Below are 22,788 nucleotides of genomic sequence, written 5' to 3' on the forward strand. Positions count from 1 at the left end.
TAGGAAAGGGGATGCAATAGGATATCATAGCTCCCCTGGAAAGTCCCTCTACTGTCACCCACTTCACCAGCACTGTGTGGCACAGCACTTGCTTCACATTCACCAGCTAGAAAATAGAGCCCTTCTTTATTGAAAAATAAACCTTCTCTGTACAAATAAATAACAGCTCAAGTGCCTCTGGGGAAGATGGGGTGAGGGTGGGCTTGCCAAGATGGGGGTTCCAGGGGAGAGGAGGACTGTGATTCCTGGCTGAGATGCTTCAGATACCTGCCAGGGCCCCATTGCCCTGGGGAAGTAAGGAAGTGCTGGTGGGAAGAGACACTGAGGTGAAATTGAGGAGAAAGGGGTGGAAGAGCCTAAGAGTGGGAGTGGAGTGTGTTTGAAGGACATAAGGGACACCTGCCCCAGTGCCCTCTCCCCATGCCAGCACACTGCCCCTTTAGGTTTTCAGCGCTTCGAGCGCCAGAGCGACGAGGCCAGGCATGCTACGGGCCAGTGTGTCACTGTCCAGCCCCACAAGGCCAGTGAAGGCTGTGGGGCGGCCCCCCACAGTGGCCCGAACCTGTGCCCGGTACAGTCCCTTGGTGTTTTTGGAGCCCAAGTCCACCAGGATCTGTGGGGAGACAACAGCACCACGAGTCCCAGGGGAGCCATGGGCAGGGTGGGACAGCGGCACTGCCCAGGGTGGGGGGGATGGCAATGGCACTGCCTGGCTGCCAGGGTGTGTGGCCCAGAGGGGCTGCATGGGGCACTCACCTCTTGGAAGGTCATGGCCAGGTCTGCCTGGGGCACCCGCAACACCCAGGCGTACAGGTCCCGCACAGCGCCCACCCGCGCTGCCGACGCGTTGAGGCCAGGGCAGGCTGCAACCCCCAGGACAGGCAGGGGACACATGGAGGGGACATCAGGGATCAATCGTGGGGGCACCATGCTGCTGCCCACCACAGGGAGGAGTACCCTTGCTCTGGGGACACCAGGGGAGCATGGGCAGAGGGAGGGAATATAGCGAAAGACAGGGGTGCAAGGCTGGGCTTGTCACCGTTCCCATGGTGATACCTTGCAACCCATAGTATCTGCAGGAGCTTACCTCTGCCCACACCTGCCTCCTCCTCCTCTTCCTCCTCCACCCTGGGCAGCTCCGTGGGCACCAGCTCCCGTTTCTCCCTCCCTGCCACCGAGAGAGGTGTAAAATGCGGCGGGCACTGGCCAGGCGCAGAGCTGGCCGGTGAATGGACACCCTGCTGCCCCATTGTCCCCAGTCCCTCCAGCCTCACGGGGTTCACGGCTTGGCACGGGAGTCCCTGCCAGCTCTCCAGATGCCCGATGTGGCTCCATGGCTTCCAGGGTGGTGCCAAGGTCCAGCTCTGCCTGCAGCTGGGTGAGGAAGGCTCGTCCCTGTACCACCATCTCCTCCAACACATCCTCACCCTGATGAAGGGAAGAATAGGAGAGGATGGGTGATGGGGCACCCACAGGGCACCCGTGGGCACAGCCACATGCACAGTGGCAGAGTGCAGGGCATGGGTGTGCTGGCTTCAGACAGGGCACTGCTGACATGCAAGGGCTTTGTGGCTCTGTTGGGTCAGATCCTAAGCTGCAGGGGCAGACCCATGGCTGGCTCTGCCTTGGCTGGACTTGGAGCACTGGTTTATTTGGGGAGGGTGAGGTCCCCCTTCTGTGGTGGCAAAGTGAGAGATGCCACTTCTGCAGCTGCACAGGGGACAGTGGACCCAAGGGATGTCAGGAGGGGACACAGGGGAACTGAAGGGATTTGGTCCCTGGTGGCCCAGTCACAAGAGGACAGGGGTTCCCCCAGCCTGTCCCTCTCCACATACCTGCAGGAAGAGCTGCATCTCCCCAGGGAGCTGCTCCCTGTCCCATGTTGTCACCAGGTGGCTGCCCCCTGCCACAGTCCTCAGAGCCTCCACCCAGTCCTGCAACTGGGGTCCCACTACCCCAAAAAGCTCTGCAAAGGGGGGCAGCTGCCTGCCTCCCCACCTGGAAGCACAATGGCGTGAGCTCAGACTGGGTGGGCAATGCCACCCTCTGCACCCCACCTGGGCACCCTGGGTGAGTGCCCTGGTAGCAGCAGGAACAGGATCCCAATGCTTCAGGCTGTCCGCAAAATGCCATGTCAATGCCCACCAGTATCTCACCACCTCCCCAGGCTCTTTAGCCCCTCATCCTGTGGCCTCACCTGCTGAGGGGTCTCTGGGGTCCCACTGCTGTGGGGCTCGATTGGTCCCCTGCCACAGCCAGGCCTGTGGGGACAAGAAAAGGACAGGAAAAAGGATAGAGGAGCCCTGTTGGGAAGCCAGGGCAGGCTGCTGGTGCTACAGCTACCAGCACAGGGGAGACTGAGGGAGCCCAAGTGGACATAGGGTGGTCCAACCTTGGACAGTATCTGGGGCATCCCTGCGAACACGGGGAGGGAAGAAGTGTCCATAGATCTTGCCCAGGAGCTGGGGCAGAGTGCGGGTGAGGAAGGAGAAATCAAACTGGTTTCGGATGAAGTCCCCAGCCTGATGCAAGAGATCCACCAAGGTCTGAGCATAGGAGTGCAGCTCTGTGGGCACAGAGGGAGAGACGTGACCCTGTCTTCAGTCCAGAAATGGGATTCCTCCCTACACCCTAGCCCTGGCTTGTCCCCCAGCTCACCACATCGTCTCGTCCTGGCATGGCAGGTCTCCTCGGCCAGACGGGCACAGCTGGCCCGGCCCTGAGGAGCCCGACAGGACCCGGAGTAGAAAGCGCAGAGACGGGCGCGCTCCGGGGACTGCTGCTCGGGGGGCAGCTGCGCCACGGCCAGCAGGTCGAAGCAGCTTGGCTCTCGGCTGCCAGGGGCAGCTGTGAGAGAACCGGCACTGCCATGAGTGCTGAAAATCCCCAAGGCATCTCCGTGCCCCCTGTGGTGCGGCCAGGAGCACTCACAGTCCATCTGGAGACTCAGCCAATCCGTGAAGGCAGTGACACGGGTGTAGACTCCTGGTTTGCCCCGCTCGCCGCAGCCATCCCCCCACGAGGTGATGCCGTACAGGACAAAGTGGTGAGAAGTGGGGTCCTCGCATGCCAGCGGCCCCCCTGAGTCACCCTGCAGGGGAAATGCCGGTGCACTAGGCTGGGCTGGGACCCCAGCCATACCGATGGGCTGTGTATGCGCCCGGCACTGTGTGAGGGATTTTTGAAGTGGGCTGCTGTCAGTCCCTCAGGCACGGTGTTACCTGGCAGGAGTCGATGCCTCCAGACAAATATCCAGCACAGAACATGGCACTGGTGAGAAGATCCTTGCCCAGGGCACCCCGGCACGTCTCCTGGCTGAGCAGGGGCACCTGTGCCTCCATCACCACGTCGGCTGCTGGTCCCTCTGCCAGGCAAGGCACCCGTTACGGGGTGCCCTGTGCCCGGACATCTCCCTCTCTTTCACATCCCCCTGCCCTGCCTCAGTGCTCTGGGGCTGGACACCAGAGAGGGCACAAAGGCGAACACCCCACGGTGTCTCTTACCTTCATAGAGGGAGCCCCAGCCTGCGATGTAGCAGGGGGTGCCGGGGCTGGGCTCCGCGGAGCCGCTGGGAAGGCACACGGGGCTGACGGTGGGTGATGGGGCCAGCGGCACTGCCAGCTCCAGCAGCGCCAGGTCCCCGTGGAACGTTTTGGGGTTAAACTGGAAGGAGATGTGGGGATGTCGGTGTGGGCCCCTGGGGCATGCACAGGGAGGAGGGGGTGGTGCCCGTCTCCACCGACCTTAGGGTGAGGCAGGATGCGCCGGACGGCCACTGCCCGCTTGCCCGCTCCCGGCTTGCCCAGCTCGTGGTCGCCCACCACCACTGTCCACGCCAGCTCGTTCCGGTTCCTGGCGGGGTGGGGGGCAGCCGGTTACAGGGGTGATGGTGCTTCCCCGTGCCCGCCTCTGCAGGGCATCATCCCCGCACTGCCGTGCCTGCACCGTACCCGCCAAAGCAGTGTGCCGCCGTGAGGACCCAGGAGCGCCCCACCAGCACCCCTCCGCACATCAGCTCCCCGTGCAGCCGCACCGACACCAGCCAGGGCCAGGCGCCCCGCGGGGCCGCGCTGCCGCCCATGATCCGGCCTCGGGGGGCTGTGCCGTTGGCTTGTGGGACCCCGCGGCGCCCGCAGCTCCCTGGGGAACAAAGTCGGGATGAGGGGTGCGTCCTGCTGGCAGGCTGCTGGACACCCCGTCTCCCAGGTGGGCTCGGGTGGCTGGCAATGGCCGTGGCAGGTGGAGGGGGTGGTGGGACATGAGGCGCGTCGGGCGCGCTGTCAAGCTTCATCGTGCTCACGGAGGCGAGCGGGCGGAGGGCCGGGGGCACCCCGCAGCCCGGCAGCTGCCGACGCTAACCTCTGCCCCCCGGCCCAGCAGGCAGCCGGGGGCGCCGCCGGCGTGGTGGGGGGGTGGCGTGGGCACGGCGGGGCCGCCCCGGCTCACCTGGCATTGTCGCCTCCGCTGCTGCGTCAGGACTCGGAGCTGCGGCCACCGTCTCTGCAGGGACAGGCTGTCATGGCATGTGGGGACACTCCTCCCGATGTCACCACCACAGCCCTGCTGTCCTCAAGTCCCTCAAGTTCCTTCCAGTGCCCCCAGACCCCCATCAGCCCGAACAAACATCCCTGTACCACCCCAGGGAGTGCTCATCACCCCCAGTGACTTAGTATCCCCAGTCTCCCCTTGCCCACTTCTCCCACCGCAGATTGTTCATTGCCCCTCAGTGTCCCAGCCCAGCCCAGTATGCTCATCACTCCAAATACTTCCATCCCCCAAATCTCCAATTCCCTTCCCAGATCCATCTCCCATCCTTCCATTCCACCAGAGATCCCTTATCACTCTATCATACCCCCACCTCCACCATCTCCCCACTTCATCCCAACACCCTCTGTCACCCCAACACCCCATATCCCTTCCAAGCATCCCCTGGGGATACCCCATTTGTTATTGTAGGGCCTCCCATCTATGGGAGGAGCCAGGGGGTTGCCGGTGCCCACTCACGGCACTCCTGGAGGCGGCGGCGGCAGAGCTGAGCGCTGAGCGGGGTGCAGGTGTGCAGGGCCCCCTCGGGTGGGCACAGGCGCTGGTAGGGGGCACAGGCCTGGCTCAGCGCCCGGTTGCGCTGGGGCACCTCGGGCAGTGCCTGGGCATCCAGCAGGGCCTGGCAGCTGGGGGGCATGGCAGGGGGCACAGCTGGTACTGCAAGGACAGCAGGGCTGTGGGCATCGCCGTGTTCTCCCTGTGCTCCTCTGCCCAGGCTATCCCAGTCTTTGCTCTGGGATGGGTGGGAAGGGAGCATGATAGGCTGTGGAGTCAGCATGTTTTGGTAGGGTCTTCTGGGTACTGGGGTACATTTTTGGTGTGAATATCTGAGAAGTTCACAAGGGATCAGGCAATGATTTGGATAGGGCTCCAGGTGATTGGGTAAGATCTAGATAGCTGGGAACAGCTTGGGCAGGGTCGTTAGCAGTTAGGGATATATTTCAGGAGTCAGGGCACTGTTTTGGTAAAAGCCTGTAGGTTAAGCCTGTAGGGGATGAGTATGGTTTGGGTAAGATCTTGGGATATCATTTTGATAGGATTTCTAGTGGATGATGTAGGCATCCAAATATTTGGGTAGAGTCTCCAGGCATGGGTGCAGGTTTTGGTAGGATCTTCTGGGCATGGGATGGTGATTGGATAGGACCCCTGGGCTGCGTTTGGCTGGGGATCCTGAGTTCTATTTGGGTAGGGTCTCCTGGGAACAGGGGAGGGCAGTAGGGGTAGTGGGGTCATGACTCACGTGGGCAGCTGCCGGTGATGTTGGCACAGGGTGGGAAGAGGCAGGGGGCACAGAGCCCGCAGGCACCCCGCTGCCGCTGCTGCTCAGACAGTGCCCGCTCCAGTGCCAGCAGGGCGCTCCTCAGGGCTGCCTCCAGCACCAGTGTCCCCCGGCTGGATAGCGCTGATGGGTGCACAGAGGGGGCTCAGACCCCCAGAGCCCCTGTTGCTGCCCCCCACCACAGCCACAGGCATCCAGCAGCCCATGGTGCCTGCCTGGTGCCTACGCTCCGGTATTGCCACAGCAGGTGTCAGGCTGGGCATGGCCTGTCCCCCCTTGACATTGCCTAGAGTGACAGCCACCAGGGTCACATCCCTGCTGGAGCTGGCACATGCACACCTGGGTCTTTGCCCAGGTCTCTGTGTTCCTGTTTTACATGGAAACAGGGTGTGAACCCAGGCAGGCATGCCCACATGTGTGCCTCTGTGCACACTTTTTGAGCACTTGTGTGCATCAGGGTCCATGTGCCCGCGTCTGCATGTTCCTGCATGTGCCCATGTGTGTGCAGTCCTGCGCCTGCCCTGTGTGCGCATCCCCCCGCATGCCCCTATCTGTGACCACCTGCAACCATGCAGAGACACCTTCCTGCGGGCCATGCCCTGGCAGATTGTCCTCTGGAAGTGGCACAGTGCTGGTGCTGCAGGGCATAAACCACAGCACTCCCTGCACCCCCTGCCACTGGCAGCACTTGACGCTCAGTCCAGGCAGCACAGACATGCCCCGGGTTTTAGGGGGTTTAGACAAGGACCTGGCCATCCTGCTTGTGCTGCCACCCTACCTGAGAGTGAACCCAAGGGTCCCATCTCCTACAGCCACCCCATCTGCAGCCAAACTCTCCCGCAAAGACGACCCCATCCCTCTGCCCCACTGACCTTGCAGGATGCTGGCCGGCATGGGGTACAGCCTCTGGCCCACGGGAGCACCCCCCACCAGCTGCAACAGCGGCAGCAAAAGCACGGGGGGGACCAGCCAGACCCCGAGAAGACCGTCCCGTGTCCTCTTCCCTCTTTGCTCCATCCCCGGGCGGGCAAAGGGGGGCAGGTGGGGGGAACCCCCGAAATGCTCGAGGCAGGCAAGGAGGGATGGATATATACGGTGCCCCCCGGGCGGTGGGAGGAGAGAGGGGCCGGGGGAGCACAAACAGGCGAGTTCATTAATGTCGCGCCAAGATGCCAGCTCGGGGCGGGGGGCGCGGGGGGGGCGCAGCCGGGGCCTCAATGCCGCCTTTGTTCGACGAGGCCTCCGGGCGGGCAGCATCAGACGGGCGCTGCGCTCCGGCGCTGCCCGCGGCCCTTGATCATTTTCACGCCAAGCCCTGGCCGCGCCACCGTCCCTCCTGCGGGCCCCGGGCGGGTGGGAACGCACCGGCGGCTGCGGGCGCGGGGGGCCCGGGCTGGGCGTGGGAGCCCGGCAGGCGGTTTCAAAGGCGGGCAGCGGGCCGGGAGCGGCCGAGCGGACAAGGCGGGGGAAGGGAAGGCGGTGGTGCCCGGGGCGGGGGGATCCCCGTTCTCTGTGCCAGCCCAAGCCTGGCCAAAGAGATCGCCCCGCGTAAGGGCACTGCACCCCCGTGCCGAGCAGCGGCTGCCCCCGAGGATACCCGTCCGATGCCCCCCTCCGCAGTATGTCCTGTCCTGCCTAGGGTGCCGGAAGGAGGACGTGCCTCGGCCGGGGCAGGTGGGACCGCGTCACCGGCTGTCCTTGCTTGTTCTCCAGCAGCGGGCCCGGGCTGGGGGCAGCTTTGGCCCCAGGGCTGGGAGGGCTACTCTCACCAGCCCAGATGGACAGTCTGCTACGTGCCTGCCGCTCGGCTGGTCCACGTTCTAGGATGACACTGACTTGCCCAGTTGCCACCCTCCTGTGCCCACGAGCCCAGCCTCAGCTCCATCGGTGAAAGTGCACCTGCATCTCCATCACTTTTTCAGGGTGCAGCAGATGCCCGTGCCCCCACCTCTGTCCCTGTAAAAGGAAGTGTGGTTTCTGGGACCCGTGTCCATTTGGGGGTGCCCATTTTTGCTAGGTGGAAGAGATTTGTGTCCGTGTCCAGAGCTCTGTCTTTGCTAGGGGTAGGGGCTGTCCGTGTCCTCATGTCCGCTGCGGAACAGGGGGTGGCCGTGGTCAAATCTCTGTACTCCACAGGGGCTACCCACGCCCCGCTCTCTGCCCCCAGTAAGTGCAGCAGGTGCCCATCTCCATTTCGAGTCCGGGGGATGCTCGTCCCCATTAAGGGCAGGAGCGGCTCCGTGCCCGCGCTCCCCCTGGTCCTCCCGGCCGCGATGGTGCCAGCGGGGCGCGGACAATGCCGCTTCAGTGGCACATCAAAGGCACGGGCTGCCCGCAGCTGGCACAGCGACAGGCCCGCCGCAGATGAAAGCCCCGGCCGCGCGGGCTCCCACCTCGGCCGCGGGGGCACGCTGGGCCTCCGCCCCACGGGGGGACGGCGGGGCCGAGTGGGGAGGACAGAGCACCGCGGCACACAGGGGAGCGCTCTCCCGCCCCGTCCCGGTGTCCCCGCACGGATCCCCCCCACCAGTGACACGTGGGGGTCCAATGGCTCTCCTGACCGCAATCGGCGCCCACGCGGGTACTTGAGGCAGGAGTAGTGTTCGCCCCCGGCCGCACCGTGCCCCCCGCTCCCGGTGCCGGTGCCAACCCCATTAACCTAATTGGCGAGGCGCTCGGCCGCCCCGGGCGGCGGCGGCAGTGGGACCCCGGGACCCGGGCAGATCCCAGCCCTGGCAGCGGGCGGGGGGGGACGGTGCCCCCGGGGCCCCAATTGTCCGGTAATTGGCGCGGGCAGCCGAGCCCGGCCGGCAGCGCCGCGGGGCGGGGGAGCGGGCATCGGCAGGGGCTGTACAGGAGCGCGGGGCTATATAAGTCGGTATCAGGTGCTCGCCACTGGGGAGTCGGGGACAGGGGGCGCGTGACGACGCAGGGACGGGTTTTGGGGTGCGAGAGGAGTGGGGCGAGTTCGGAGGGCGCGAGTTGGGAGACAGTGCCGGGTACCAGAGTGGGGAGACCCCGGAAGGGCAGAAGGTTGGGGGTGTAGAGTGACTCGGGCTGGGGAGGAAGTCACTGGGGGGGTGTTGGAGTGGGGCTTGGGGGGCGGTGGAGGGGGCCATTATGGGAGAGCATTTTGGGACAGGGGCAGTGACAGGAGCGGGGGGCTGTGGGCGGGGCCAGAAAAGGGGAGTGGGCAGAGTGCACGGTGGGGTGGGGCCTCAATGGTGGGATAGCGCGGGACGGGGCCTATCAATGGGGAGGGGCTTATCGAGGGGCGCGGTCGTGGGCGGGGCCTGAGAGGCGGGTCGTGGGCGGGGCCGTGTGTGGGGCGGGGCCCGGCGGGTCGGGACCGGGTCGGCGGGCGGGGCTCCCGGGGCTGGGGCCGGGGCAGGGACCGGACGCTTTTCGGGATCGGCGGGGCCCAAGCCGGGCCGGGCCGGGCCGGGCCATGGCGAGCTCGGAGCGGAGCGCGCTGCTCACGTACCGCCTGTGCGGCGGCTCGGCCGAGGAGGAGCGGGGCCGGGAGCGCGGCCGGGCCGCCGCCACCCCCCGCAAGCTGCCCACATTCCTGGGCGTTGTGGTGCCCACGCTGCTCTCCATGTTCAGCGTCGTTCTCTTCCTGCGCCTCGGTGAGTGCCACCGCCCCCGGGATACCCCCCACTCCCGGCCGCGCCCCGCGGTCCCTCGAGAGTCATCAGCCCTGCCTGGTACCCCCAGCCCGACCCCCATCTAATCCCAGGGTCCCCGCCTCTGGAGCCCCGAGCCACCCGGTCTGAGTCGCCAATGCCCTCCCAGTGCCCTCTCCTGGGCCTCCGTCTCTGCTGCAGTCCCAGTGCTCCTCTCCAGTGCGTACCCCACGGCCCACAGCCTGGGGCCCCCATGCCTTTCCCCTGCCTCCTCAGTTCCGGCCCGGGCTGGGGTCCCAGTGCTGTGTGTCCCCACCTGACCCCACTAGACTGGGGGCTCGGGTCTCAGGACCCAGCGACAGGAACCTGCACTACAGGAACCCAATTAGGACCTTAGGGACCCGCGTAAGGGACCTTAGTTCAAAACCCTGGTGTTCCTGGAGTAGAATCCTGTGTCTTCCCAGTGCCTTCCCTAAACGGGATTCCAGTGCCTTCATGTCCACCTGTCCCTTAGTGCTGGGATCCCGCTGCTTCCCAGGCATCCTCCAGTGGCAGGCTCCAGCACCCCAGTTCTCTCCCGCATCCTATCCAGTGTCCCAAGGGCAGAACCCTGGTGTCCCCCAGCAGATACTCAGCTTCCCCTCTGTGTGTATGCAAAGGGCACACATTGTTTCCCAGTCTGCCCCCAGTTTGGTTATGAATCTGTTACTGTGACCCCTGGGAGACGAAGAGGGCAGGATGGGCATGGACTGGGGCAGCTGGCAGCCTTTTGGGAGGCCTGAAGGGGTAGGTGCCCCAGCATGGCCCGGGGCAGGCGGGGCGGACAATGTTTGCTCTGGTCCGGGAACGGGAAAAGCTTTTCCTCTTTCGCTTTCCGCCCACGGAAAGCCCAGGGCGGGAGTTGGCTGCGTGCCCGGGGGGCCTCACCGGGCCATGGGGGGGCCTTGAGGCCATTCCCCTGTCTGGGAGACCCCTCCAGATGGGGGCACGGGCCATCACCCGCGTCGTCATTCACCCCTTTCCCACTCCCCTGCTTGGGGACTTCGTACAGGCTCTGACTCCCCCAACCCCACAGGGGGCACCGGCCTCTCCCTGCCTGACCTGGCCCCCCGCCCAGGGCTGTGTTATCCCGGGGACCGCGGGGCTGTAGGGTAGGTGTCGGGTGGAGGGGAAGGAAAGCTGCCAGGAAGAGAAAGTTTTCCACTCTGGGGGGGCCAAGGCTCTCCCTGTCAGCTCCCCGCTTCCCCCACACCTCACATGCTCCCCAGATGTGGGTTAACAGCCCCTCCGGCTTAGGCCCGCAGTGCTTTTGGGGCATCCCTTTATTTCCACCAACACCCCCACCCACCCTTACATTTGGCACGCGGATGCCCTCCGGCTCTCTGGGGACCGCAGCGGGTGCCCTCAAACCCAGCCTGTCACCCCAAGGGCTCCTTGCGGTGCCGGTGCCCCGGTCACCCTCCCTTGCCTCTCCCGCGGGCACATCCGCGGCCTGGCCCGTGGCTGAGATAGGGCAGCGCCCACAGCCGCGGGCAGCCCCTTCCTGCCCGCAGTGTCGGCAGCCGGGATCGCTCCAACCGGGATCGCTCCCGTCACCCCGGGCAGGGTCGGGGGGGGCTCCGGGCCTTTCTCTGCGGGAACACCCACCCACACCCCTGGGAGCGGTGCCGTGGCTGGCAGGGACTCCCGGACTTCTTCTACTTCCTGCTGTGTTGTAGGCAAGCGGAGCAGCAACGGGATCCATGTGGGGAGTTCCTGACTCCCCACTCTGAGGAACAAGGGTGGCAGCAGGGCACGGGGGTCCCAGCAGCAGAGCCCCTTCCCTGTTTGTTTGGTTTTGGGCACACCGAGGCCAGACACGGGTGGAAAATGGAGATACCCTGAGAGAGGGAGATACTGGTATATGCTGCTGTGGGTGGGAGGTGGAAGCATCCTCATCCTGGAGGGGAAGGGGCTGACAGGTCCTGGGGGAAGCTGTGGGCACAGGGGTGGGAGTGGCCACATGCCTCAATGGGGTGAGGTCTGTGTGGTGGCAGTGCCCAGGGACTCTGTCCTGCAGGTTGTCCATGCTCAGCTAATGGGCACACTGGCCTCTCCCATCCTTGACAGGGTTTGTGGTGGGTCATGCTGGGTTGTACCAGGCCCTGGCCATGTTCGCAGTGGCATATTTCATCATTGGCATGACAGTGCTGTCTGTGTGTGCCATTGCCACCAACGGGGCACTGGATGCTGGAGGAGCCTACTGTATCCTTTGCTGTGGGTACTGCTGGGACAGGGCATGTGGGACAAAGCTGAGTGACTACCCAGTGGCCTTGGGGTGCCATGCTGAGGGTGGGACCCTCTTGGCCTGGGAGAGAGGGGTGGGGGCATCTGATGGTGGTTTGTGCTGCTGAGATCTTCCCTTGACTCGAGCAAGATATGATCAGCCGTGCCTTGGGCCCAGAGTTTGGGGGCAGCATCGGGATCATGTTTTTTCTGGCCAATGTGTGTGGCAGTGCCCTCTATGTGCTGGGGCTGGTGGAGGCAGTGGTGGACAGCTTTGGGATCCCACCTGGTGAGTACTGCCCTGTGTGGTGGCAGGGGACAGCAGGTGTCCCTTACCTGAGCAGCCCTAGTGCTGTGCCAGGCATGCCAAGCACCACTCCCAGCAGAGCCAGCCATGGCTCACCCAGCCCTCTGGCCAGTGAGTTGGTGCCCATCATGCCTGACACAATGCTAGTAGCTCTCAGCTCCCTGTGATGCCCCCTCCAAGCTTTGTTGATCCTGTCTTGTCTCTGCCCAGGGCAAGAAGCGGGCACAGGCGTCCATGTCCTGCCCCAGAGCTACTGGTTTGAGCTGCTCTATGGCACCGTGCTGCTGGCGCTCTGCCTCCTTGTGTGCCTCGTGGGTGCCTCCATCTATGCCAAGGCCACCTTCCTCATCTTCCTCATCGTTGCAGCTGTCCTGGGCACCATCCTTGTCAGCTTCTTCGCCACACGGCCCCTGAAGGTGCCCATCCGCCTGCCCAAGGGCAATGGCACTGAGACTGATAATGGCTTCTTCACCGGCTTCTCCCTCAACACCCTGCGAGACAACCTGGGCGGTGAGGAGAGGCTTCTCCCACCCTGCCTGCCGTGCCCACTGGCACTGCCACGTCACATGGGGCTTGCTCGCGGGTGGGGGCAGCTGGTGAGCACAAAGCAGGTGCTGTGGGGTGGTTTCTCCTGTAGTTTGTGTGTGGGGACATGGAGGAGAGGGCCTGTGATGGGGCTGTGCCACCCTGGACAGCCTGTCACAGCCCTTGTCTGTGTGTCCTGCAGGTCAGTATGAGGAGGACTACACCACCGGGCAGATGATGAGCTTCAGCTCCGTGTTTGCAGTGATGTTCAATGGCTGCACTGGCATCATGGCAGGCTCCAACATGTCAGGTATGGACAGGAGGTGCCTGGCAGGGTGGCACCAGGAACAGGAACTGGGAGAGATCAGGGGTGTGCTGTGCCTGTGGGCGCTAATGCTGTCTGCTCCTGCCCACAGGGGACCTGAAGCGCCCAAGCTACTCCATCCCACGGGGCACCATCTCTGCTGTGCTCTTCACCTACCTCGTTTACAACCTGCTGGCTTTCCTCATGTGTGCCACCTGCAACAGGTATGCCCACTTCTCCGCATGCCAGGGTGTGCCTGGTGCCAGGGCATGCTGGCCTGGACCAAGGTGGATGCCAGTATGTTTGTGTCGCACTCCAGGATCCTCTTGCAGAAAGACTATGGCTTCTTGCGTGACATCAGTATCTTCCCACCGCTGGTCACTGTGGGCATCTATGCTGCCACTCTCTCTGCAGCCATGAGCAACCTCATCGGGGCATCCCGCATCCTCTATGCTCTGGCCCGGGATGATCTCTTTGGTGAGTGCCCAGAATGCACTGGCACTCGTTGGAGCCCACTCGGCAGGTTGTCCCTGCTGGGGACCAGCCCTGACACCAGGGAACTCCCTTCTTGGTGTGGAGGTGATGGTTTGTGGATTGATGTGTGCCCATTTGGGTCACCTGCATGTCCTGGAATTTGCCCCTGCCCCAGCACTCAGGGTGGGGATGGGAATCCTGGTTGGTGGTTGAACCTGTGGTTCCCTACTGGGGTGTCCCAGCCCAGCCTCCCTGCTCTGCCTTGCAGGCCGGGCACTGGCGCTGGCCAAGAAGACATCTGCCAGTGGGAACCCAGTGATGGCAGTGATCCTCTCCTGGCTGGTGGTACAGGTGAGTTTCTCAGCCATTCTTCTTTCCTGGGCTCACTGGGTGAATATTGGTTGTCACCTGGGCTGGGTGTTGTGGAGCCTGGCATGTCCCCCTGCCCTGTGGAATTCCTCCCCCAGCCACCCTGCCCTGGGTGTCTTGCTGCAATTGTGCTCTTCCCTCTCTGAGGTTATAGGTATCCCATAAATTAAGGATAAATCAGAAAAAAGGTTTCCTGTCTGTACCCTTACCCATCATACCCCTGGAATACACCCCAAGTGGACAGGGGTGGCTTGGGCACTTGCCTGACGTGCCATCCCAGTGTATGCATTCACCCTGTGCTCTCTGCAGGTTGTGCTCTTTTCTGGGAAGCTCAACACCATCGCAAGTGTCGTGACAATCTTCTTCCTCCTGGTTTATGCCACTGTCAACCTGGCCTGCCTGGCACTGGAATGGGCCTCAGCCCCCAACTTCAGGTACACACAGCCACAGGGGAGAGAGGCTGTGCTGAGATGCTTGGCAGGCACCCATCCCTCCATTCTTCTATCTGTGATTGCCCTGCCACCCCTGTGCCTGAGATTTATGATGAGATGGTGGGCAGAGACGCTGAACTCCCCTCTCCTGGGCGTTAGAGGGACAAAGACACCCCTATTGCTGGGTAGAGAGGACAGGTCCTAGAATGGCAGTGGCTTGGCACGGTTCTTGTGCACTGGCACTGCTTTGCTGAGTGGGTACGGATAAATCCAGCACCACTGGGTACCACCCGCCCCCTCTCCTTAGGCTTTCCAGAGGTAATTTATAGCTTGGGCTCGGCCGGCATCCCCCGGGCAGTTTGCCAAGCAGTGATGGAGCCCACTTTCCATTAGCGCTAATTAAACTAACGGAGAAGGGGGAGAGAGGAAGGAGGATTCTGGGTGGGAGGAGGAGAAAATATCTTCCAGGAAGGAGTATGTGTAGCAGACAGGCCCAGCCTGTGGTAAAAGGTGCGGGGTACTCTGGTGTGAGGCTGGGCTCATAGGGCTGCCCAAATCTGGGGTGCAGGGAATGGCTGGGGGGAGCCTGATCTCCCTCCTGGGTGATGCCCACTGCCCTCGGTGCAGGATGCTGACTCCACAGCAGGGAGAGTCCCCCAGGTGGGCAGAGGTGTTGCACAAGTAGGTCTGGGTGGCACTGCTTGGGAGTCACCCAGAGGCCCCATTCCCAAAGGAGAGCTGATGCCTGTGCCAGGCTGTGGCTTGGCCCCCATCTGCCCTGCCCAGCTGCTTCCTTGACTTAACATGGAATGGGGCAGCATCAGTGCCTGGGGGGAGTCTGCTGGAGTGGGTAGCAACAGGCCCTTCACCCACCCCACATCTGGTGCCTCCCCCCTCCCTTCACTGAGGTCTGCATCAAGCACAGCGGAAAAGGATTTTAATTACCTTTCAGGGAAAACAGCAATTAGAGAAAATAACAGCTTCTCGCCTCCCCGCCTCTGCCTCCCTGCTCCAGAATGAGTGGGCACCATGGCTGGCATCGCTGCCATGCACTGCCCATTACTACCTGGGTGTTCCAGGACAGTGCCAGCCCCATGGCCATCATTGCCCTGTTTGCCCAGGGCTGGCAGCAACAGGCTGCCCACTGCCCTGGGAGATGCTATCTCCCCTCCATAACTTCTCCTCCAGGTGCATGGGGTGCCCAACATGCCCTGGGATGGCACAGTGGAATGACTGGGGGTGGGTGGTGTGGCCGTTTGACACAGCTACCCTTGCTGTGCCCTCCCCACAGGCAGCATGGGCGCCACATGATAGCAGGTGTCCCCTCCTCCCTGCTGCAGGCCCACTTTCCGGTACTTCACCTGGCACACGTGCCTGCTGGGCATCGCAGGCTGCTGTGTCATGATGTTCCTCATCAGCCCTGTGTCAGCCTCAGCGAGCCTGGGCTTCCTCCTCCTTCTCCTCCTCGCCCTTCACTACCTCTCACCCAGCAGCACCTGGGGCTACATCAGCCAGGCCCTCATCTTTCATCAGGTAAATGCTGTCCTCCTGTTGTCCCCTTATGGGCTAGAACGCTGGTGTCCCTGTGGCAGCTCAGCTATGTCCTGGGCAGCATGTCCTCAGGACTGGCATTCCCAGGGGGAGGATTGGTGAAATAAAAAGGGTTCCTCACCTGTTTCCCTCCATCTGTCCTCCAGGTGCGGAAGTACCTGCTGATGCTGGATGTGCGGAAGGACCATGTCAAGTTCTGGCGCCCGCAGATGCTGCTGATGGTGCAGAACCCGCGAGGCAGCGCCCGCCTCATTGACTTTGTCAATGACCTCAAGAAGAGTGGCCTCTATGTCCTGGGCCATGTGGAGCTGCAGGACTTGGGTGAGGATGTGCACTGTCTCCTGTGCTAATGGCTTTTGCTGTGGTGCCAGAGGGCTTCATAGGTTGACACTGGTGACCAGTTGATGGCTGGGGAATGTCAGCATCTTGGGCACATGTGTGGCACACTGGGCTTGGCTGCTAAGGGGGACATCAGTGAGTTATGTCTGTCCCATGCCTCCTGTGCACACACTTATACATGCGTGTGCACAAGTGTCCATCCCTACACATGCACGTGGGGGCTCCTGCATGTGTCACTGTTGGCATGCAAATGAGGCGTGTGCCAGCCAGGTTAGCGCCTGTACACACCCAGCACACATGTGGGCACTCACTTGGCACAGCCTTGCACATGTGTGTCCCTGTGTCCATCCTCACCTCATGCCTGCTGCTGTGTGTCCAGGTGTTTTGGGGGTGTTTGCACTCTTGTGTGTGTTGGTTTGCCAACAACCTGTGCTCTCCCTGGCACATGACACGGCTGATGCACAGGCTCTGTTCCCCCTTCCCTGCTGTTGCTGTGGTGACTAATGGCCTGAAACTGGGGAGTGGGGATGGGGCTGCCTGGAGTTTTTTTATATATTTATGTACAGTTTTATATCTCTCTCTGTAAGCACCTACATCCCCCTCTCCATCTCACGGGTGCTGAGGTGGGCACAGGGTTTTGCAGCAGGGGTGGACACCAGGGTTAGCCCCAGTTTGGGCTATCTGTCCCACTGATGCTGGTTTTGTTCCCCACCCAGACATGCTGCCCTCGGACCCACTGCAGCCCCAGCAGGACTCGTGGCTCAGCTTGGTGGACAAACTGAATGTCAAGGCCTTTGTCAGCCTCACCCTTGCACCCTCAGTACGGCACGGTGTCCGGCAGCTCCTCTTCACCTCTGGCCTTGGTAAGTTCTGCCTGGTCTGGACATGGGTGAGGGTCCATCCTGCCATACCTGTGGGTTGAGAAGTGCCAAGGGGTTTTGAGGAACCGGCATGGTCGATGCCAGAGCCAAGTTTGCTCTTAGAAGCATCTGAGGTGTGCTGTAGGCAGTTTGGGGTTTGGAAGCATCACTGTTGGTGGTGTTGAGGGGCTTGAAGACATCCGGATGAGATTTGCTAAGGGGTTTGGAAGACCCAGTGTGGGCAGTCCCAAAGCCAAGTGGGAGAGGTATTGAGTGGGCAGTGCAGAAATCGAGTCAGGTCTTGGACCTATCTAGGTGTGGTCCTGAGGGGTCTGAAATTGGCAGGGCGAGCAATGCCAAAGTCAAGCTGTCGCTTGTTGACACCTGCAGTGCCAGGAGGGCTGGTGGAGCCCTCTGCCTCTGCTCAGCTGGGCTGGCGCTGTCTCTCTGGCAGGTGGGATGCGCCCCAACACCCTGGTGCTGGGTTTCTATGACGATGAGGCACCACAGGATGGTCTATCCCGGCACCCCGCCTTCACCAGCGCCCGTGAGGAGGTCCCCCTGGGCTTCCCCCCAGTGCGGGCAGCCACCACTCCCAAAATGCTGTCAGCCCGGGAGTACGTGGGCATTGTGGCTGATGCCCTGAAGATGCTTCGCAATGTCTTGCTGGCACGCCAGCTGGAGAGCCTGGACAAGGCCTGGGAGCTGCGGCGGGCCGCCAGCCCCCCACCCACCATCCACGTCTGGCCCGTCAACCTGCTGCGGCCCGACAGCGCCCGCTACGCCGACACCTGCAGCCTGTTCCTGCTGCAGATGGCCTGCGTCCTCAACATGGCGCGGGCCTGGCGCCGGGCCCGCCTGCGCCTCTTCCTCTGCGTGGAGGCAGGGACCATGCCCCATGCCCAGGAGGAGAAGCTGCGCCAGCTCCTCAAGGACCTGCGCATCCAGGCCCAGATCCAGCTGGTGCCCTGGGATGCCATCACCTGCCTGCACTGGCAAACCTGCCAGGGACCCTCAGGAGGGCCAGCGGAGGAGGAGGAAGATGAGGAAGGGGTTGTGAACTTCCCGACCAACACCACCCAAGTGTCAGATGAGTACGTGTGTGCCGCCAACAAACTGGTCCTGGAGCAGAGCCCCGCACCAGCCGTGCGCTTCCTGTACTTGCCGCGGCCGCCGGCTGACACCAGCCTCTACCCGCTCTACCTGCACCAGCTGGAGCTGCTCACCCGCGGGCTGGGCCCCACCGTGCTGGTGCACGGGGTGAGTGCCGTCACCAGCACCCAGCTCTAGGCGACCCCCAGGTCCCCCTCGGCTCCCTGCACACTCCTTTGCCCAGTGCCTTTAGCAGTCTGAGCCTGAGGATGGCCCCAGTGTCTCCATCCTGGTGGGCAGAGGGTATCCCAACCCCACAGTGAGAGGTGGGTGCAGGAAGGGGGTTTGATTTTCGGGGATGTGTCCTGCAGAGGATTAAAGCTGCCCTGGCAGGAACCTGGCACAGCTCTGGGGCTGGACGGGCAGCATGGTGCATTCACGGTGCCTTTTCTTTGGAGTAGGGCATAGCAGGGTCTGGGGGCGGGGGCAAACACTGGGTGCCCCAGTTGTCTGCTGGGAGCCCCTTAGTTGCACCCTGCAACCCCCTCTGTTGTTCCTCCCCTGCCGCAGCCCCCATCCTCTCCTCCGCCAGCTCCTCCGGGCACCCAGCCAGCAGCAGGGATTGATTAAAGGCAGCCTCGACCTTGGTGCCCCAGCTCCCCGCCATCCTCCTGCCTTTCATTAGGAAAAATTAAATGGGAAAGGGTGGGGGAGGGGAGCCTGGAGGCCTGGGCTCCCTGTGTGAGGCTGGGTGGGTGGGGGAAGCAGTCGGGTGCTGGCCCTAGTGGCTGCAATATATGGCACCCTGGATCTTGCTCTGTACCCCCAGTGCTGTTGGATGGGGGCCATCCAGATGCTTTAATCTGTAGTCCCCCCCACCCCTATGGCTGCCGATCCCCTGGTGCTGGCAGGAAATGGGGAAATTATTTGTGGTGGGGTCATTACCCACACACCTGGGTCTCCTGACGTGTTTCTTGGGGCATTTTTATTTCCCCACACACATCATGACCTGCAGGGGGAAGCTGGCCTTGCCCCCTGCCCTCCCTTATTGATTAGAGGAGGGCAGGAAATTGCCTGGGTGCTGGATGATAAATCCATCGGGTGCCTGGCGGGTGGGCAGTGTGCCCAGTGCTGCCTGATGGATTGCTTCCTATTAGCCCTAGGATGGGGGGCTGCTCCCAGCCAGGCTGGGCTCCAGCAGGGGCGACAAGTGTGGCACTGCTGCCTGTGCCTGCTCTCACCAAACTTGGCAGTGCTGGCTGGCAGCTCTGGTCAGGCAGAGGGCTGGCAAAACCCAGGTAGTTGGGTGCAGCTGGGGGGAAAAATGGTGGAGACCCACATTTTGCAGTGGATTGTGCCCTGGCTGGGGAGGAGGGGGCTGGGGCTGGCTTTGCTCCCTGCTGCAGGAACTGGGTGCCCTGGGGCGAGCACCACACATCCCGCGGGATTTATTTACAAACAGTCGGAAGCTGGCACAGGGCAGCCTGGCACCAGCGGGACCCGGAGGCCTATAATGTTAATTATCACCACGTAATTAAAAGCCCATAAAAAGCCTCACACTTCATTAAATTAAAGCTTCCCCTCACTGTGCCCATGGGCTCCAGCAGCGTTAACCTTGGCCATGCCAGGCACCAGCACCTCTGCAGGTGGGGTCCCGGGGCTAGGGGTGCACAGGACCCCAGGCTCAGGACCATGCAGCCCCCCCGCAGCATTGTAGGTGGATGCAGCATTGCCCATGCATGAGCATTCTGCAACACCATTCGTGTCACACCTGGGCCACAAGTGCCTGGGCACGTCCAGGGCTGCTGTCCCAGTCAGAGATGCCCACGCATGGACACGGACACGTGTGCCCAAGGCACCGCTGCAGACACCCTGACCCACACCCCCTGCACAGGTGGGGGCTGACACGGGCATGCACATGCACAGCCAGGTGTGTACGTGCAGCATCACAGCCACTGCAAAGGCAGCACCGCACGCCTGCACCGCGGTTCCGGCAAACCAGCTCTGGCACGCAACACCCACACGGCACACACCTACACAAACAGCATTTTTCCTCTTTCCCAACAGCCAGAGGTGCAGACAAACAGCCACACTCACACCCCTGCATCTCCTCCAGACTCCCAGCCATTGCAGTCTGTGCCCAGAGGGGATGGACTGTGCAGAGAGCACCCATCTGTGCCTGCTCTCTCTGTGCCTTGATTTCCCCGAGCTCTGGGCTATGCTGGGGTCGAGCCCAGTGAATGGGGAACCCCCAAACCCTCCTGGTGCTTTGGATCAGGGGTGCTATGCCAAGGTCTGGGGAGGGATACAAAGTGGGGAAAGGGCCCACCAGCACACAAGCAGGGACGTGTGTGTGTATGTGTGTAGATGTTCAGGCAGAGATATGCATAAACGAGAAGAGAGTGTATGTGCATGTGCACATGGGAGGGGATGCTGTGCTGGGTGCTGCGCACTTGCACAAGGGGTGTCTGTATGTGCACACGCATTGGAGTGGGTGTATATACTCACCCCTAGGTGTGACGCCCTGATGTGCACACAGGGCTCCAGGAAGGGGGAGCCAGGGGAGCACACACCCTTGTGCACTCGGGGTGTGCAGACTGGCTCATGCACCTGCCTAGAACCCCAGGACTCTGCTGCCAAGTGGGGCCATGGGCAGGGGGCTGCGAAGGTGGGTACCCGTGCCCTGGCCCTGCAGGGGTGGGCAGCCAACAGGGCCTCGGCTATTTCTTGGAAATTTTGCAGCATTCATTTCAGTGCAAATAAAAGCTGTCATTGCCGGAGAAATGATACTGATCGGGGTCTGAAAAGACAGCAAATTACCCGCCTGAAAATGCACCGCTGGAAAAAAATGCATATTAAACACACAAAAAGGCACTTTGCCATCAGCCGCGCTTCCCCCGCCGCTCCAGAATAACCACACTTTACATAATTCTCCCTCTCCACCTCCGAATTAATTTCGCAGACAGAGGCAGAGGCAGCCCTCTGACAATAGCGGAGGGGAGACGCGGCGGCGGCGGGGGGAGTGGGGCTAGGGGCTGCTGGGGAAGTGCCGTACTCTGAGCTGGGGGCACGGCACGAATGGGATGCCTGGTGTGGGGCTGGGGGAAACCCAGGGGTTTTTGGGGGGGGGAGGAGGGGACGACGACGACGACGACTGAGGGGTTTGGGAAAGGTGAGTCCACGGGTGAGGGTTGTGGGTAATGGGTGGATGTACCCAGCTGTGGGGCGGAGCACTCTCGTACTCCCGCCTTGGGTGCTGGGGATGGGCTTCCTTGGGGTGGGACTTGTGGGGTGGTGCCCACCCTAAACAGGCAAGTCTTGGGCCAGGTGTTTCCTATAAGGGACAAACCTCCTGGTGCAAACCTCCGCCAGGCATGTGGGTGCACCACAAGGCCGTGTTGCCCACCCAGGCTGACACTCCCAAACTAGCACCCCTCTAAGAAACCCCCGGGAACCTGCCCTATTTTGTTGGGCGTGAAGGCACCATGCCCTGCACCCCAGCCCTGCCGAGGGAGCACATCGGGCGGAGCGGGGGTTAAGAGGTGATGGTGGGGGCGTTCATCTGGCTGGGTGTTCAGCACTGAGGGGCTGACAGAGGTGAGAGCGGATGACGGAGGTTGGCACCGCGCTGCTTTGCATTTTCAATGACAGACCCATGCCGGGTGCTCGGGAGAGTGGAAAAATCTTATTTGTCACCTGCTGGCGATGCGCGGAGGCTCCCGCGCCGCGGCTAATCTTGGGGAAAATGAGGATGCCGGCGGGGTGGCCCGCGGGATGGGCAGGGCGGAGTGGGGCTGGCGGGCTGGCTGATGATGAGCGCCGGGTCACGGGATGCTCACACCCACCTGGTGATCTCTGGGTGTGTTGGCCCCTTGGCACGGATCCTGCTGTTCGGTGTGTGTGGGCTGGGCAGCGCTTGGGCATCCAGAAGCAGGCGCCCTGTCTCCCAGCCCAGCCTGCAAAGGGGTAAATTCTTTTCTTCCATTCTAGATCCAGCAGCAGCTGCTTGCCTTGCATTACCAGTTCCACAGGTTGGCACTGCCTGCACATCCTCTCAGGGCATTCAGCGGACTTTTTTTGGGAAAGTCAGCATTTGGAAGAGGGTGCAGGCACTGCCTGATGCCCCATATTTACCCACAGGTACCCATCCCACACCTGCTGTACCCTGGCTTTTTGAAATGCCAACACCTGCGGGACACCGCAGAGCTCTGCGGCCAGCTCAGATTTATCCATTATTTTATATCCACACGCCTTTAATTTTTACAGCCCTGTTGGAGCAATACCCAGGGCTGTTAATAATACCAGGCCCTCCCCATCCCCCCATGTGCATCCATCATGCTCCAACCAAAGTACCAAGTGCATCCAAGGGCTGGGTAAGTGCAGGCATGGGGAGTCCCATGCCCCTCTCTTCCAGCCAGCACTCTCATGAGCAGCAGGGTGGATTCCCTGTGCCCATCCATGAAGCAGCCTGACTGGGTGCCCTTGCATCTCACTGGTGTTAGTGATACCTGGCTGCTTAGGATGCCCGAGGTGTCTCTCTCATGGGATTTATGATTCTCTCTGCCTTGGTGTGTACCCCATGAAAGCTGAGCTGCAACACCTGAGCTTGTGTTTAGTGTGCCAGGGTACGTGTGGATGGCAGTGAGTGCTTGAGTGTGAGAATGTGTGTCAAGGCACAGAGTGTGTATCTGTGCTGGTGCATGTCACTGTGTGTGGGTGTACACGTGATGTACATGTGTGTCACTGCCTGTGCAGGTGATGCTGGGTCTGGCTGCTGCAGAAAGCACTGTGCCTGGGCCATGCCCAGCACCGCAGCACAGA

At 62.1% G+C, this 22,788-nt stretch overlaps 2 protein-coding genes across 2 annotated transcripts; one reads left to right on the forward strand and one right to left on the reverse strand.

The window, feature by feature from the left end:
* Nucleotides 1–439: 439 nt before the first annotated feature.
* Nucleotides 440–6,841, reverse strand: PRSS56 (serine protease 56). The gene is made up of 17 exons (XM_050978089.1): nucleotides 6,697–6,841; nucleotides 5,786–5,947; nucleotides 5,005–5,202; nucleotides 4,447–4,500; nucleotides 3,951–4,140; nucleotides 3,744–3,852; nucleotides 3,504–3,663; nucleotides 3,222–3,364; nucleotides 2,932–3,091; nucleotides 2,659–2,847; nucleotides 2,393–2,566; nucleotides 2,198–2,261; nucleotides 1,836–1,998; nucleotides 1,275–1,428; nucleotides 1,088–1,168; nucleotides 757–863; nucleotides 440–613 (listed from the first exon to the last, which is right to left on the reverse strand). The coding sequence occupies exons 1-17, from the start codon at nucleotides 6,839–6,841 to the stop codon at nucleotides 440–442; spliced, it is 2,427 nt and encodes an 808-aa protein (XP_050834046.1).
* A 2,387-nt stretch (nucleotides 6,842–9,228) lies between these two features.
* Nucleotides 9,229–20,754, forward strand: SLC12A9 (solute carrier family 12 member 9). Its single transcript, XM_030227273.2, has 13 exons — nucleotides 9,229–9,453; nucleotides 11,560–11,694; nucleotides 11,867–12,004; nucleotides 12,233–12,532; nucleotides 12,750–12,857; nucleotides 12,964–13,075; nucleotides 13,171–13,328; nucleotides 13,594–13,676; nucleotides 14,004–14,128; nucleotides 15,466–15,658; nucleotides 15,823–15,997; nucleotides 16,732–16,878; nucleotides 17,330–20,754. The coding sequence occupies exons 1-13, from the start codon at nucleotides 9,273–9,275 to the stop codon at nucleotides 18,163–18,165; spliced, it is 2,691 nt and encodes an 896-aa protein (XP_030083133.1). The 5' UTR covers nucleotides 9,229–9,272; the 3' UTR covers nucleotides 18,166–20,754.
* Nucleotides 20,755–22,788: the final 2,034 nt, after the last annotated feature.

The sequence above is a fragment of the Serinus canaria genome, chromosome 9 (assembly GCF_022539315.1).
Source record: "Serinus canaria isolate serCan28SL12 chromosome 9, serCan2020, whole genome shotgun sequence".
Lineage (NCBI taxonomy): Eukaryota > Metazoa > Chordata > Aves > Passeriformes > Fringillidae > Serinus > Serinus canaria.

What these genes read in the sequence shown, in the direction of transcription:
- SLC12A9 (XM_030227273.2), top strand. Translation starts at nt 9,273, where the DNA reads ATGGCGAGCTCGGAGCGGAGCGCGCTGCTCACGTACCGCCTGTGCGGC. An exon ending in GGATGCTGGAGGAGCCTACT is followed by an intron (nt 11,695 to 11,866) that starts GTATCCTTTGCT and finishes GACTCGAGCAAG; the next exon opens with ATATGATCAGCCGTGCCTTG. An exon ending in AGGCCCTCATCTTTCATCAG is followed by an intron (nt 15,659 to 15,822) that starts GTAAATGCTGTC and finishes TCTGTCCTCCAG; the next exon opens with GTGCGGAAGTACCTGCTGAT.
- PRSS56 (XM_050978089.1), bottom strand. Translation starts at nt 6,841, where the DNA reads ATGGAGCAAAGAGGGAAGAGGACACGGGACGGTCTTCTCGGGGTCTGG. An exon ending in CTGGGGCTCCCTCTATGAAG is followed by an intron (nt 3,365 to 3,503) that starts GTAAGAGACACC and finishes CTTGCCTGGCAG; the next exon opens with AGGGACCAGCAGCCGACGTG. An exon ending in CCCCAGAGACCCCTCAGCAG is followed by an intron (nt 1,999 to 2,197) that starts GTGAGGCCACAG and finishes TTGTGCTTCCAG; the next exon opens with GTGGGGAGGCAGGCAGCTGC.